Source organism: Rhinopithecus bieti, unplaced genomic scaffold (genome assembly GCF_001698545.2).
Source record: "Rhinopithecus bieti isolate Rb0 unplaced genomic scaffold, ASM169854v2 scaffold_72412, whole genome shotgun sequence".
Lineage (NCBI taxonomy): Eukaryota > Metazoa > Chordata > Mammalia > Primates > Cercopithecidae > Rhinopithecus > Rhinopithecus bieti.
In genome coordinates, this window is record NW_016826693.1 from 5,177 (window position 1) to 18,791 (window position 13,615).

Below are 13,615 nucleotides of genomic sequence, written 5' to 3' on the forward strand. Positions count from 1 at the left end.
AAAAAAAAAAAAAAAAAAAGGTCAGCCATCCCCAGCCTGACCAACATGGTGAAACCCCGTCTCTACTAAAAAAAAAAAAATACAAACAAAATCTTGGTGGGTGCCTGTAGTTCCAGCTACTCAGGAAGCTGAGGCAGGAGAATCGTTTGAACATGGGAGAAGGAGGTTGCAGTGACCCGAGATCGTGCACTGCATTCCAGCCTGGGCAGCAGAGCAAGACCCTGTCTCAAGAAAAGAAAAAAAAAAAAGTTCGGTAATCCACCAGAATGGCTACAGTGAAAAAGACCGGAAATGCCGAATGATGGGGAGTCACCTCTAGGAAAGTGTAGATTGGAAAATTGGCATGATTTACTGAAGCTGATTGGTCACATGTCTACCCAATGACTTAGCAATTCCATTCCTAGGTATATACCCAAGAAATGAGTGCATATGTCTATCAAAAGATGTGTACAAGAATGTTCACGGAATTATTCTTAGCCAGGCACAGTGGCTCACCCCTGTAATCCCAGCACTTTGGGAGGCCAAGGCAGGTGGATCACTTAAGGTCAGGGGTTCAAGACCAGCCTGGCCAACCTGGTGAAACCCTATCTCTACTACAAATACAAAAATTAGCAGGGCCTGGTGGCTCACGCCTGCAACCCCAGCTACTCAGGAGGCTGAGACACGAGAATTGCTCGAACCCGGGAGGTGGAGGTTGCAGTGAGCAAAGATCACACCACTGTACTCCAGCCTGAGCGACAGAGCAAGACTCTGTCTCAGAAGAAAACAAAATTCTTAATAGCCCCAAATTATAAAACAACTCAAATGCTCAGCAACGTAAGAATGGCTAAAGTCTGGTCTGTTCATACAATGAAATAGACTACAGCAATGAGGATGAACTAACTACTCACGTATGTGATGATGTTGATCAGTCTCACAAACATTGTGCAGAATGAAAGAAACTGGACACAAAACCAGACCAAAGTAACCTAACATTGTTAGAAGTCAGGAGAATGGCTACCTTTGGTGGGGAAGAGGGAAGACCTGAAGGGAGCTTCTGGGGTTTGCCATGTTGTGATTTTTGTTTGTTTTTGAGACAGGGTCTCACTCTGTGGCCCAGGCTGGAGTGCAGTGGCATGGTGCGATCTCGGCTCACTGCAACGTTTGCCTCCTAGGCTCAAGCGATCCTCCCACCTCAACACCCTTAGTAGCTGGGACCATCAAGCCTCGTTAATTTTTGTATTTTTTGTAGAGACGAGGTTTCACCATGTTGCCCAGGCTGGTCTCAAACTCCCAAGCTCAAGACATCAGTCCGCCTCTGCCTCCCAAAGTATATTTCTTGACCTAAGTGTTGGTTATATGGGTGTGCCCAATTTATAAAAAGTAAATGAGCTTTGTGCACTTTTCTGCATGTATATTTTAATTCAATCATTTATAAAGTCAGCCAGTGTGGCTGGGTCACGATGAGGGAGGGAAAGATAGTATTGTAGTCAGAATGGGGCCAGGGCTTGGATTTTAGGATTAAGTCTAAGTGCAGCCTTTTGTTTGACCAGAATGGAGGCTTCTGGAGAGCCCTGGAGCTTGATGAGGCAGAGCAGAGGGGAATGAGAAGTGTTCATCTTCAAGGGGTGTAAGCCAGAAGGCAAGGATGGGTGTGGGATGTCACCCACACAGGAGGTATCAATACCAAACGTTTACCAAACACATACCGTGCCAGTCACTGCTGTAAGTGAACAGAACATATGTGAATACCTGCCCTTCTGGAATTTACATCCTGGGGGGGAGTGGAGAGAATGTGCTCTCTGGGCACCAGGCTGAGGCTTATTATAGGGGTTATTGCTCCAATATACCCAGGTACTTGGTGGCTGGGGTAACATGCTCCTTTCACTTCCATAGTCCCACTAACTTCAGGGGGGAGGGTAGAGAGTACTCCCTTTACACATCAGTACTCTCTGCTTTGGGGTACACTCGAGTTGGGAGACTGGCCCCACAAAGCATCGCTGGGGCAGGGGAATCCCTCAGGGTCTTCCTCACTTGCAGCAAGGCTCATGCAGATATGGCTCCTGCCTCAGCCACATGTAAGTGGATTTGGGCTCTCCTGAGACCCAGTAACTAGAAGTAGGGCATTGCCTCTAGTGGTGAATTTGGCAAGCCAGATTTTCTTCCTGTAGCCAGTGGCTGGAGGCTCCTATACCCTTCGAAGCCCCAGGCAGGGACAAGCACAGAGATTGTAGCAATGAATACATGAGGTGGTGATTTGAATGTGGGAGCTGTGGAAGGAAGAGATGCCAGGAGGGTGAAGGGAAGCCCATACTTAACAGAGATGCCTCTGAAAGAAACAAACTCAGCCAGGGCCAGAACAAGTCCCCTACTCCATCTGCCAGACTGAGACAGCAACCCTGGTGCAAGGAGACAGCCTATTTCCACAGAGGAAGAAAGTAAGGGAGAAAAGACTTCTTGATTTCGAGACACAGAAAGACAAAACAGGAAAGGGGTGAGAAGCAGACACACGTGCACATACATACACACACATACAGATGCGTACCTTGAGTTAGAAGTCATCCAGATTTGGGGCAGAAGGGAATACAGGCATCCAGACTCACCAACACACAGGACAGGGGCAAAACCCAAAGCCCAGGGAGAAGCAGAGAACATAGGGAGGAGAGACAAAACACCCACCCTTAGCAACAGAAAGCCCTGCACTCACTCTCCACCTTAATCCCTGGTTGCCCTGGCCTCTCTTCAAACGTAGGAGGTCCCAGTGAGGTGGTCTGGCTCTAAAGATAGGTGCCAACAATTTCTTCCCATGTGCCACACTCTCATCCAGAGGAGCCCCAAGCCATCATGTAAGAAGCCGAGGTTAGGCTGGGTGCAGTGGCTCATGCCTGTAATCCCAGCACTTTGGGAGGCTGAGGCAGGTGGATGATCTAAGGTCAGGAGTTCGAAAACCAGCCTGACCAACATGGTGAAACCCCAACTCTACTAAAAATAGAAAAATTAGCTGGGCATGGGGTGGGCGCCTGTAATCCCAGCTACTCAGGAGGCTGCAGCAGAATTGCTTGAACCTGGGAGGTGGAGGTTGCAGTGAGCCGAGATCATGCCACTGTACTCCAGCTGGGTGACAAGAGCAAAACTCCTTCTTAAAAAAAGAGGCCGGGCACGGTGGCTCACGCCTGTAATCTCAGCACTTTGGGAGGCCGAGGCGGGCAGATCACGAGGTCAGGAGATCGAGACCATCCTGGCTAACATGATGAAACCCCGTCTCTACTAAAATACAAAATTAGCTGGGTGTGGTGGCAGGCGCCTGTTGTCCCAGCTACTCTGGAGGCTGAGGCAGGAGAATTGCTTGAACCCGGGAGGCAGAGGTTGCAGTGAGCAGAGATCATGCCACTCCAGCCTGGGTGACAGAGCAAGGCTCCGTCTAAAAAAAAAAAAAGTCAAGGCTGTTCTGCTGGAGAGAGGCCATATGGAAGAGGACTGAAGTGCCAGACATGTGAATGAAGAAGCCATCTTAGACACCCGGCCCAGTTGAGCCTTTAAATGACTCCAGTCCCAGCCACCATCTAACTACAACTACCTGAGACCCCAAGAAGAGCCACCTTACTGAGCCCAGTCAACCCACAGGGCCATGAAAGAGAAGACTGGATTGTGGTTTTAAGCCACTAAGTTTTAAGGTGTTTGTCACACAGCAATATATAGCCAGAACACCCAGGGAAGGCTGCAGCAGCCCTTTTAAAGCTTCTGACACCCCTACCCCATATCCCCTTCACAACACAATCAACATTAGCGAGTCGGACTTTCAGCCCCTTTAATTAGGTGCTCTGAGAAGAGGTCAGAATGGCAGGCAGGAGGTGGGGAAGGTGGTACTTCTTGAGCCCCACTCAGCAACTGGTCACTCATCCTCTGGCAGCTGGATCTTGCTGGGGTCGAAGTAGTTGGATTCCATGATGGGAAGGCCATTGGCCTCTCGGTATTTCACAAGTCTCTCAGCTTCGCGGCGGGACCACTCTTTCATCCTGGCAGTGCAAACAGCAGGGGTAGACGTGAGGGAGCCTCAATTGACACCAATCCCTCATCTCAGCTCCCTATTCCCAATGGTGCAGGAATAAGACTCCTGCAGAATCCCCTTCAACCTCCATCCCTGCCTCTGCCTCCTACCCATCCCACGCTCTTGGACACCCCATGCACCTGTAGTCAGGCAGATAGGCCACATAGGTGCTGCCAAGGACCAGGACGATGGAGACGCCAAAGAAGAAGACAACTCGCATGTTCCAGACATCTAAAATGGGGTCCTTGTCATAACCATGGGAGTCTGGGTTCTGTGGAGAAAGAGAGGTCAATGAGGGCTTCCTGCTGCTCCACAAAGCCTTATTCTGGCCCTGCATAACTTGGTCTCCATACGCCCCTCTCACTAAATTCCTCTGTTTCCATTCTTGGGATATGTCAAGCTCCTTCCCACCGCAGAGCCACTGCACTTGCTGCTCTCTTTGCCTGGAAAGCCTTTCTTCCAGCTCTAGTCATGGCTGGATCTGTCTCCTCATTCAACGTTTTGGATTCATCACCACTTCCTTCAGGAGGCACTCCCTAGTTACCTTGTCTTTCAAAGTTGAAGCATAGGAAACTGCTATTTTTATAGGTCACAAATGGTTGAATACTGGCAATTTCTTATGGCTCAACCTAATGAAATAGCCCCCTACACCCAAGTCATCCTCTATCCACTTACCTTGCCTAACTTTGTCTTCACATCCTCTCTTCCTTCCGTGTCTCTTTCTAGCCTATGTTTACCTAAGTAGCACACCTTCCCCATTCTCTGTATATCATACATTCTCACATTATATTATCTATTATACTACTCTGTATTATTGTTTTCTAATATTTTACGTGTTTATTTTCTGTCTTCTGCACTATCATGTAAGCTCTATGAGAGCATGGGCTTTGTCTGATTTCCACACTGCTGTATCCCCAGGGCTCTGAACTGAGCCTGGCACACAGCAGGCCCTCAATACATATTTACAGAATGAACGAGCATCCTATACATCCAAGCCCCTTAACCAGAGGTTAGTATTGATGAAGTACTTATTATGTGCCAGTCTTTTCACATAGACAAACCTCACAATATCTCAGTGAGATGAAACATGGCAATAATAAACACATTCTAGTGCTGAGTACATACTTACGAAGCGCCAGCTGCTGTTCCGACCATTTTTACTCATTTAATCACATAAGGCAAGTGGGGTGTCTTACTTTTTAGGTGTCCTATTACTGTCCCCATCTTACAGACAAAGAAACTGAGGCACCAAGGGTTTATGCTACCAAAATCACATGGGTAGGTAACTGTCAGTGCTGCCTGATTTCACAGCGTCTGCTATTAATACAGCACAGCAGACCTGGTAGCCCTAAATTCAAATACCAGTTCCACCTCTACCATGTATTCAGTTATGTGAGCTAGGGCAATCCACTTAACATCTCTGTGCCTCAGTTTCCTTATCTGTAGGATGAGTATAATAATAGTGCCTATCTCGAAATGGGGTTTGTTTTGAGGATGAGTTAATGCACGTCAAGTGTTTAGAACACAGATGGGGCCCAGAGCGGCGGCTCATGCCTGTAATCCCAGCAGCTTGGTAGGCCGAGGCGGGAGGATCGCTTGAGCCAGGAGTTCGAGACCAGCCTGGGCAACATAGCGAGATCTCGTCTCTATTAAAAAAAAAAAAAAAAAAGAACACAGCAACGAGCAAGTGCCATATCGGTGTTTAGTATTATCGTTGTTTTACTATATTGCTTCTAATGCGTTTTGAGCGCTGTCCACTTGAGGCGTGATTACTGTCTGCAAAATAAAATCAGTCCTGCCTCTGGCCTTGGAACGCGGATATCGACAGATAAAGGAGGAACACAAGGTGAGGCAAAATTCCCAAGTCCTTCTATGCTTTCCCCGGCCGCGCAGGCCTCTACTGCCTAAGCAACGTCCTCTAACAGCGCCCCACCTGCCGATCCCGGATTGACCCTTCAGGGGTTCCTCCCCCCCCCCCCGCCTCTTACGTCCTCATAAAAAGTTTTCGCTTCGGGTTCTGGGTCCTCTTGGCACGGTGTGGTCCGGTTCTGGGCCGCTTCCCGCCACAGCGGGACGGGGCGATCACAGTCCTGGTGGAGAACTAGATTCCCAGCGGACGCGGGCGGCCGTGACCCTCGGCTGCCGCTGGCCGCCAAAAGACGCACGCTTCAAACCAAACAGCCCAGCCGCCATGGAAGATGGGCGCAGGGTCTGAGGCGGGACGGAAATCGACTGTGCGCAGCTGCAGTGGGTGAGAGGCTGACAATTAGTCGCTCCCCCTCCCCACGCTATATAGGTCCAGATCTGATTTTGTTTCCAGTGAGGCGGGGCGTTGAGCAACCGTCCTTTGCCTCCAGTTGTCGTGGCTTCGTGGCCAACCATTCTCTCCCCCTTTCGCCAGGCTGAGAAATTTCTTAAATTTTGGAATTTGGATCTGCTCATTTCCGGATAGGAAGAATCGGGGACATTGGTGGATTATAGTTTCCCAGCCAATCGCCCAAGCTCCCTCGGCCTTTGGGAAAGAAGGTGGCAGCTTCCGCTAGTCTTTCATCTTCAAAAGGAAATCAGCTTCTAAAGCGGGCCTCCCGGATTGGCCAATATCTACTCCTTTTCTCCACTAGGCATCCGTTCGCACGGGTGTGGGGAGGTGGTGGGAGGTGGCAGCCGCCTTGCCAATCAGAGGAGGCCAGGGCTGTCCCCTGGCGGGCGGGTGACCAATCGCCGGGCCGGCCAGAGCGCGCTTCCTTAAGTAGGTGATGTGGGTCGGAGCGCCGACTCCCTTCTCGTCGTCGCCATTTTGAGCTGGTGACTGTGGCCGGCTGGAGTAGGCGCAGTGAGTTTCTTGGGAGGGCAGCCGCGTTGGCGCTTCCCCCCTCCCCCCGATCTGCCTGCAGTCTCGCTTGGTAGTTGCGCGACTCCGCTCCGGCTGAGCTGGAGAGTTGTAGGAGGAGGTGGCGGCGGGCCGAGGTGATGTCTGGGAGCCCTCCCCTTGAAGCCCGGGCCGAAAAGGTGAAGCGTGACGCTGTCCCGTGGGGCGAGGTAAGGGCCCGGGCGGGACGTAGAGAGCGCGAGGGCGGACTGTCGGTCGGGGGTCGCGGAAACGGAGGTTCGGTGCAATGTCTCTACCCGGGAGGGTTTTTTTTTTTTGGTGGATTTTTTTTTTTTTGGTGTGAGCAAGGCGCGTGCGCGACTGGGACATGGGGATGGGTGCGTGCGGGTTGGGGAAGGGAGGGACGGATGGGAGTGGGCTACTGTGGATCACTGTGTCGGCTACACCGAAGTTTATCAGTGGAGAAGCGGTTGTCTGCGACTTGTGCATAGGAGAGGGGATGCTGCTCTGTGTTACTCTGGTGTTTATCGATCCATTGGGAAATGTTCTGTGGTTCTGGTCTCTATTCCTGGGGGATCGGAAGGAGGATGTGACTCTGGTCTTTACCCTTTGAGGGGGGGTGTCTGTGACTCTGATCCTTATCCATGGGGCGGGGCTTGGGGGACGACTGTCTTGTGATTGACCCTAACCCACTTATTGGGTGGGGAGGGGGATGCAGGGGATGTGTGTGTGACTCATTGCCCCTTCTTTTGGGGAGTTTGTGAGAGTGACGCTCATCCATGGAAAGGGGACCCAGTGTGTAATTGTGGTCCTTACTGTGGGTTCCTTCTGTGATGTGGGCCCCTAGTTATTTGGGGCTCATGTCTGTGACTGGCCCTTGGCTGTGGTGGATGTTACTGTGTGACTCTGGCCCCTTTGCCAGAGTCTCTTGAGGGTTTTTGTGCTCTCAGCCGCCAGTGCCTCTGGTGTGATTCTAACTGTTGCCCACCTGGGAGCAGGTAATTCGGGTTCCCTGTGGCTTGAGGAGGAAGAGAAAGTTGGAGTGTGTGTCTGTGTGTGTGTATGTGTACGCGCGTAGAGCAAAGGCGTGGCAGCAACCTAGTGTTGGGCAGGTGCTGTTTTTGCCTGGCTTTACCTGATTCCTGTTCAGAGGGTGGGGCCTGAAGATCTGAGATTCATCCCGACCTCTGGCTGGGTCACAGGGTTCTCAGGACTCCTTGAGTTCTCACCACAGCCCTGAGGGTTGGATGAAGTGGCTGCTGCTCCATCCCAGTAGAAGAGCACAGTGGTTCAGAACAGCCTCCAAAAGGGCCCCTTTTGCCTCTGGAAAACGGGCTTGAGCCCTGGGGAGGGAACCACCTTGGGACCTGGCTGCACATAAGAGACAGGGCTCAGGGCTGAGCCAGTTGCTGTGTGAGGGCCAAGGCTGTGTTGGCCAGGAGCCCAGGGAGGTAGCAGCTGTTTCGTTGCCAAGTTAGCCCCTTCATACACACCCCCAAGAACCTTTCATGGTCTTTTGCTGCCTTATAGGGGACAGCCAGCAGCTTGTTGGGAGGATGAGATGGTCCCTTGGGGCCCATGGAAGGAGCCTGGTGGGTGCCTGGGGCCCCCATTGTTGTGAAGTCTTGCCTGATGTGCTGAATCTCAGGCAAGACTTTCAGCCCTGAGAGTATCCGTACCGCCACCCTGGGATGCAGCCCCAGGCTTGAATTTGTCTACCTGTCTTAGGTGGCAAAGCCCTGATCACACCGTGGGTGGCCCCGCCAGGTCTCTCTGCAAGATGCCCCATCTGCTGAAATCTTTGCTGTTTTCTAGGGCAGTGGGCTCTAGCCTCATGTTTGCGGGGAAAGGGAGGAGCAGGCCAAGTAGGGGCTACCTTCACACTATGATGCACAGGCGTGCTGGGAGCTAGAAGACAACGTCCCTGGGCTAAGGGGCGGCAAAGAGCCTTGACAACGAGGGTTTCTCAAGGAGGCCTTCTCTGTCCCAACTGTTTTGACCCCTTTTTTCCCTCCATTCTCTGCAGAGTCCCTGCAGGAAACATCACCCAGGCTGGCAGATCATGGTAGCAGCAGCGGGGGTGGCTGGGAAGTGAAACGGAGCCAGCGGCTGAGGAGGGGCCCCAGCAGCCCCCGAAGGCCCTATCAGGACATGGAGTATGAAAGACGGTGAGTTATCCGTTCCCAGCCTCCCAAACAGCCTAGGCTTGCCTCTGTGAGAATTGATCCAAGAAGGTGCTAGGATGGGGCTTCTGGGTAGAGGAAACAGCAATAGCAGATGAGGAGTTTCTTTTCAGCAGACAGGTATTTGGCACCTGTTGTGAGCCAGGACTTGCGCTAGGCTCTGGGAGTGCAGTGATGAATGAGACATGAGATTGCATCCTTCTGAGTACTCATGGTGTCGCAGCGAGGCTATGCAGTTAACAGGTGGGAGGTTGAGGTTGGGGCTATAGCCTGGGGTGTGAGGGATGGGTGGGAATGGCACCATCAGAGTCAGGATTTGCCCAGTACCACTAGGGGACAAGTCAGGTTAGATAGTGGGAGATTCCAGGGACAGTATGGGCTACAGTTGGCATGATACTTGCTTGGAATGGATACTCTCAGACAGTTATTTCTTCAGCTCTGCTATGAACAAGGAATAGCTGGAACACTGGGTAAAATACAGAAATTCTGAGTAAAATTCAGTGATCCCTTGCCATCCAGGTGATTCCGAGGCAGGTGACCCAGCCATGACACTTGAAGATTGCCTAGAAAAGCAGACCTAACTCTCCCAGAAAGCCTCTATTAAGACTCAAGAGTCGATAGCTTCATAAAAGAGAAAATAATTTTAAAATGTCTTACAAAGGGTTTCCTCTACCACCACCCCTTTTAAAACGTAGAATTGTAATATTTTATTTTCTGAAAATGAGCCCAAATTTGAGATAAGGTCATCACCTAGTGTTATTCAGTCTTGGCTTTCATTAGAAATGTTTTTTGAAAGACATTTGATTTTGGATGGTATTCACTAGAAGTGCTCTGTGGCCATATCTGAATTTGAGTAGCTGACATACATACTTTGTTCAAACTTTATTACCAAGTAAATCCATTGACTTTTAAAAGGCCTCAAGTGCAGAGGTTTGAATTCATCATACTTTCCAGTTCAAGGTAGGTTTCTGTCATAGGTCAGCACAAGGCTTCTTCTTGCCACGTTTATTTTTTCATTTTATTCCCAATTCCCACCTCTGTGGGCAGCTGCTCTGTGTGTTTGATATGTATCCTTCTATGATACATATCGTAGAAAATGTATCAGATTTATTATATACATTGTTTTCATATAAATGTATCATATAGATACATGTATCTGTAAATGTATCATAGATACATGTATCATATAAATATACATACGTATACAAATGTATCACATAGATACATGTATCTGTAAATGTATCATAGATACAATGTATCTGTAAATGTATCATATAGATACAATGTATCTGTAAATGTATCATATAGATACATGTATCATATAAATATACATACATATACAAATGTATCATAGATACATGTATCTGTAAATGTATCATATAGATACAATGTATCTGTAAATATATAGATACATGTATCATATAAATATACATACATATACAAATGTATCATATAGATACATGTATCTGTAAATGTATCATGTAGATACATTTTCATAGAAAATGGAAATATGAAGTGTTGTTTTGAGCGACTGTGTTTTCAGTTGACACACATGGCATAGTGCCACAGTCTTCATTTTGTTTCCTGAACTTTGTATTACTTAGAGTGGGAGTTTTTTTTGTTTTTTGTTTTTTGTTTTGAGACAGGGTATCTCTGTGTTGCCCAGGCTGGTCTCAAACTCCTGGGCTCAGGCAATTCTCCTGCCTTGGCCTCCCAAAGTGCTGGGATTAAAGGCATGAGCCACTGTAACTGGCCAACAGTGCTGTTTTTTTTTGTTGTTGTTTGTTTTGAGACGGAGTTTCGCTCTTGTTGCCCAGGCTAGAGTGCAATGGCACAATCTCGGCTCACCGCAATCTTTGCCTCCGAGGTTCAAGTAATTCTCCTGCCTCAGCTTCCCAAGCAGCTGGGATTACAGGCATGCGCCACCATGCCCGACTAATTTTGTATATTTAGTAGAGATGGGGTTTCTCCATGTTGGTCAGGCTGGTCTCAAACTCTCGACCTCACATGATCCACCCAAAGTGCTGAGATTACGGGCATGAGCCACTGCACCCAGCACAGTGCTGTATTTTTAACATCTGTCTGTATTGCCATGTGTATGTTACTGCTTTGTTTCCAATTGCTGGCAAGGGCATCATGGGGCATGTCTATTGCATTTTACTTAATAATTCCCCCAAGAGTAGATGCCTGTTGTTAATTTTGATGTGCTGACATCACTTTTTTTTTTTTTTTTTTTTTTTTTCCGGAGACAAAGTTTCACTCTTGTTGCCCAGGCTGGAGTGCAATGACACAATCTCAGCTCACCACAACCTCCACCTCCTGGGTTCAAGAGATTCTCCTGCCTCAGCCTCCCAAGTAGCTGGGATTATAGGCATGCACTACCACGCCCAGCTAATTTTTTGTATTTTTAGTAGAGATGGGGTTTCTCCATGTTGGTCAGGCTGGTCTTGAACTCCTGACCTCCGGTGATCCACCTGCCTCGGCCTCCCAAAGTGTTGGGATTACAGGCGTGAGCCACCGCGCCTTGCCCAACATCACTTTTTTTGCCTTATCTTTTAACGTATAGTTGCTTTTGCTTGTTTGTTTTTTGAGATGGGGTTTCGCTCTGTCACCCAGGCTGGAGTGCAGTGGCACGATCTCAGCTCACTGCAAACTCCGCCTCCCAGGTTCACGCCATTCTCCTGCCTCAGCCTCCCGAGTAGCTGGGACTACAGGCGCCCACCACCAAACCCAACTAATTTTTTGTATTTTTATTAGAGACAGAGTTTCACCATGTTAGCCAGGATGGTCTTGATCTCCTGACCTCGTGATCCGCCCGCCTTGGCCTCCCAAAGTGCTGGGATTACAGGCGTGGGCCACCGTGCCCTAATGTATAGTTTTTACCTTTTGCATTCAGATCTTTAATCCATCTAGATTCCACTCTTGAATATGGCATAAGGTAAGCTCTGGTTTTATTTTCTTCCATATAGTAGGCAGTTTTTCTAGTACCACCTCCTAAGTAGTCCATTCTTTCTTTATTGATCTGTGGTACCGCATCTGATTTCAGGTTCCCTCATGTACATGGATTCGTCTTGAGCGATGTAATTTGTTCCGCTGGTCTATTTACACATTCTTGTGCCAGCACCTTACTGGTTTTATTATTATGGCTTTATAGAATGTCTTAATAGCTCCTTTGCACTTATTTTTCAAAGTTGATTTAATCATTCGTGGGGCTTTATTCTATATCAAAAGTTATCAAAGTCCCTCAACAACAACAAGAATTTTGATAGATATTGCACAGAACTTCTCTATTAATTTGGGGAAAATTATCTTTGTACATAGTCATCTCATCTAAGACCTGTGTAGAGAATATTTTGAAATTTATGTGAAGAGCATAAAAAGCTTTCATTTTCATAAATAGAAATACAAGTCTTATGTATTCTTTTTTAAAGTAATCCCTAGGTACTTCAGTCACTTTCATTATCTTTTTCTTTTTCTCGAGACTTGGTCTTGCTGTGTCACCCAGGCTGGAGTGCAGTGGCAACCTCCATAGGCTCAGGTGATCTTCCTACCTCAGCCTCCAAGTAGCTAGGACTGTAGGCACCCGCCACCACGCCCAGCTAATTTTTTGTAGAGACAGAGTTTGCCATGTTGCCAAGGCTGATCTTGAACTCCTGAGCTCCAGCAATCCACCCACTTTGGCCTCCCAAAGTTCTGGGATTATAGGCCGTTATCTTATTTTTTGAAAAATATTTTTTATGCTGGTATTTGCTGGGGTAGAGGAAAGCTGTTGATTTCTGTAAGTTACCCCTGCTGTATGCCCTTGTTATTTCTAATACTTCATTGTTGATTCTGATGTTCTTTCTAAGTAGTTGGTCATATTGTATGCAAATCTATCCTGTCACTTATTTATTTTTCTTCATTTATAGCATTGTCCAGGACTTTTAGTACCATATTAAATAGTATAAGTGATACTGGGTGCACAAATTACGATTTACTTTGGCTAGTTATGGCAGAAAATCCAAAGAATAATGGCTTAGACAAGATAGTTTACTTTTCTTTCCTACAAAGGCAGTCTGCAGAAGAGCAATTAATCTAGGGCTGACAGGCAGCCCCTTCTGTGTAGCCATCCTCAGCACATGGCAGTTGAGATAGTAGAAAGAATGGAGAGGAATAAAAGGGAATGTGTCTAAAGTTTCTCCATTAAGTATGATGCATGCAGTAAGTTTTTAGAATGTATCCTTTAATAAATCAAGAAAATTATCTAATCTTCGTTTGCTAAGATTGACCATAAATAAGTATTAAATTTCAAGATCCTGTGCTTTTTTCTCCCCTTGTCCATTAATTTCATAAATTGTGGCCTGGCATGGTGGTGGATCACAGCACTTTGGGAGGCCAAGGTGGGCGGATCGCTTCAGGCCAGGAGTTCAAGACCAGCCTGGCCAACATGGTGAAACCTCATTTCTACTAAAAATACAAAAATCAGCCAGGCGTGGTGACGCATGCCTGTAACCCCAGCTACTGGGGAGACTGAGATATGAGAATCGCTTGAACCTGGAAGGTGGAGGTTGCAGTAAGCTGAGATCGTGCCACTGC

The 13,615-nt window shown here is 48.0% G+C and overlaps 2 protein-coding genes across 5 annotated transcripts in view; one reads left to right on the forward strand and one right to left on the reverse strand.

Annotated features, from left to right (window-relative positions):
- Nucleotides 1–3,770: 3,770 nt before the first annotated feature.
- Nucleotides 3,771–6,220, reverse strand: NDUFB11 (NADH:ubiquinone oxidoreductase subunit B11). Its single transcript, XM_017863484.1, is given in 5 exon segments — nucleotides 3,771–3,995; nucleotides 4,168–4,298; nucleotides 6,016–6,077; nucleotides 6,080–6,125; nucleotides 6,128–6,220. Coding segments are annotated over 5 exon segments (456 nt in total). The 3' UTR covers nucleotides 3,771–3,871.
- A 2,665-nt stretch (nucleotides 6,221–8,885) lies between these two features.
- RBM10 (RNA binding motif protein 10) overlaps nucleotides 8,886–13,615 on the forward strand; it is a 41,419-nt gene continuing 36,689 nt past the window's right edge. For 2 of the 4 annotated variants that reach the window (XM_017863508.1, XM_017863509.1), the window contains exon 1: nucleotides 8,890–9,025. In XM_017863508.1, coding sequence (XP_017718997.1) covers nucleotides 9,009–9,025 — 17 coding nt within the window. In that variant the 5' untranslated portion in view covers nucleotides 8,890–9,008. Of the gene's footprint in view, nucleotides 9,026–13,615 lie in introns of all 4 variants that reach the window. The other 2 variants (XM_017863511.1, XM_017863507.1) reach the window with 2 other exon arrangements.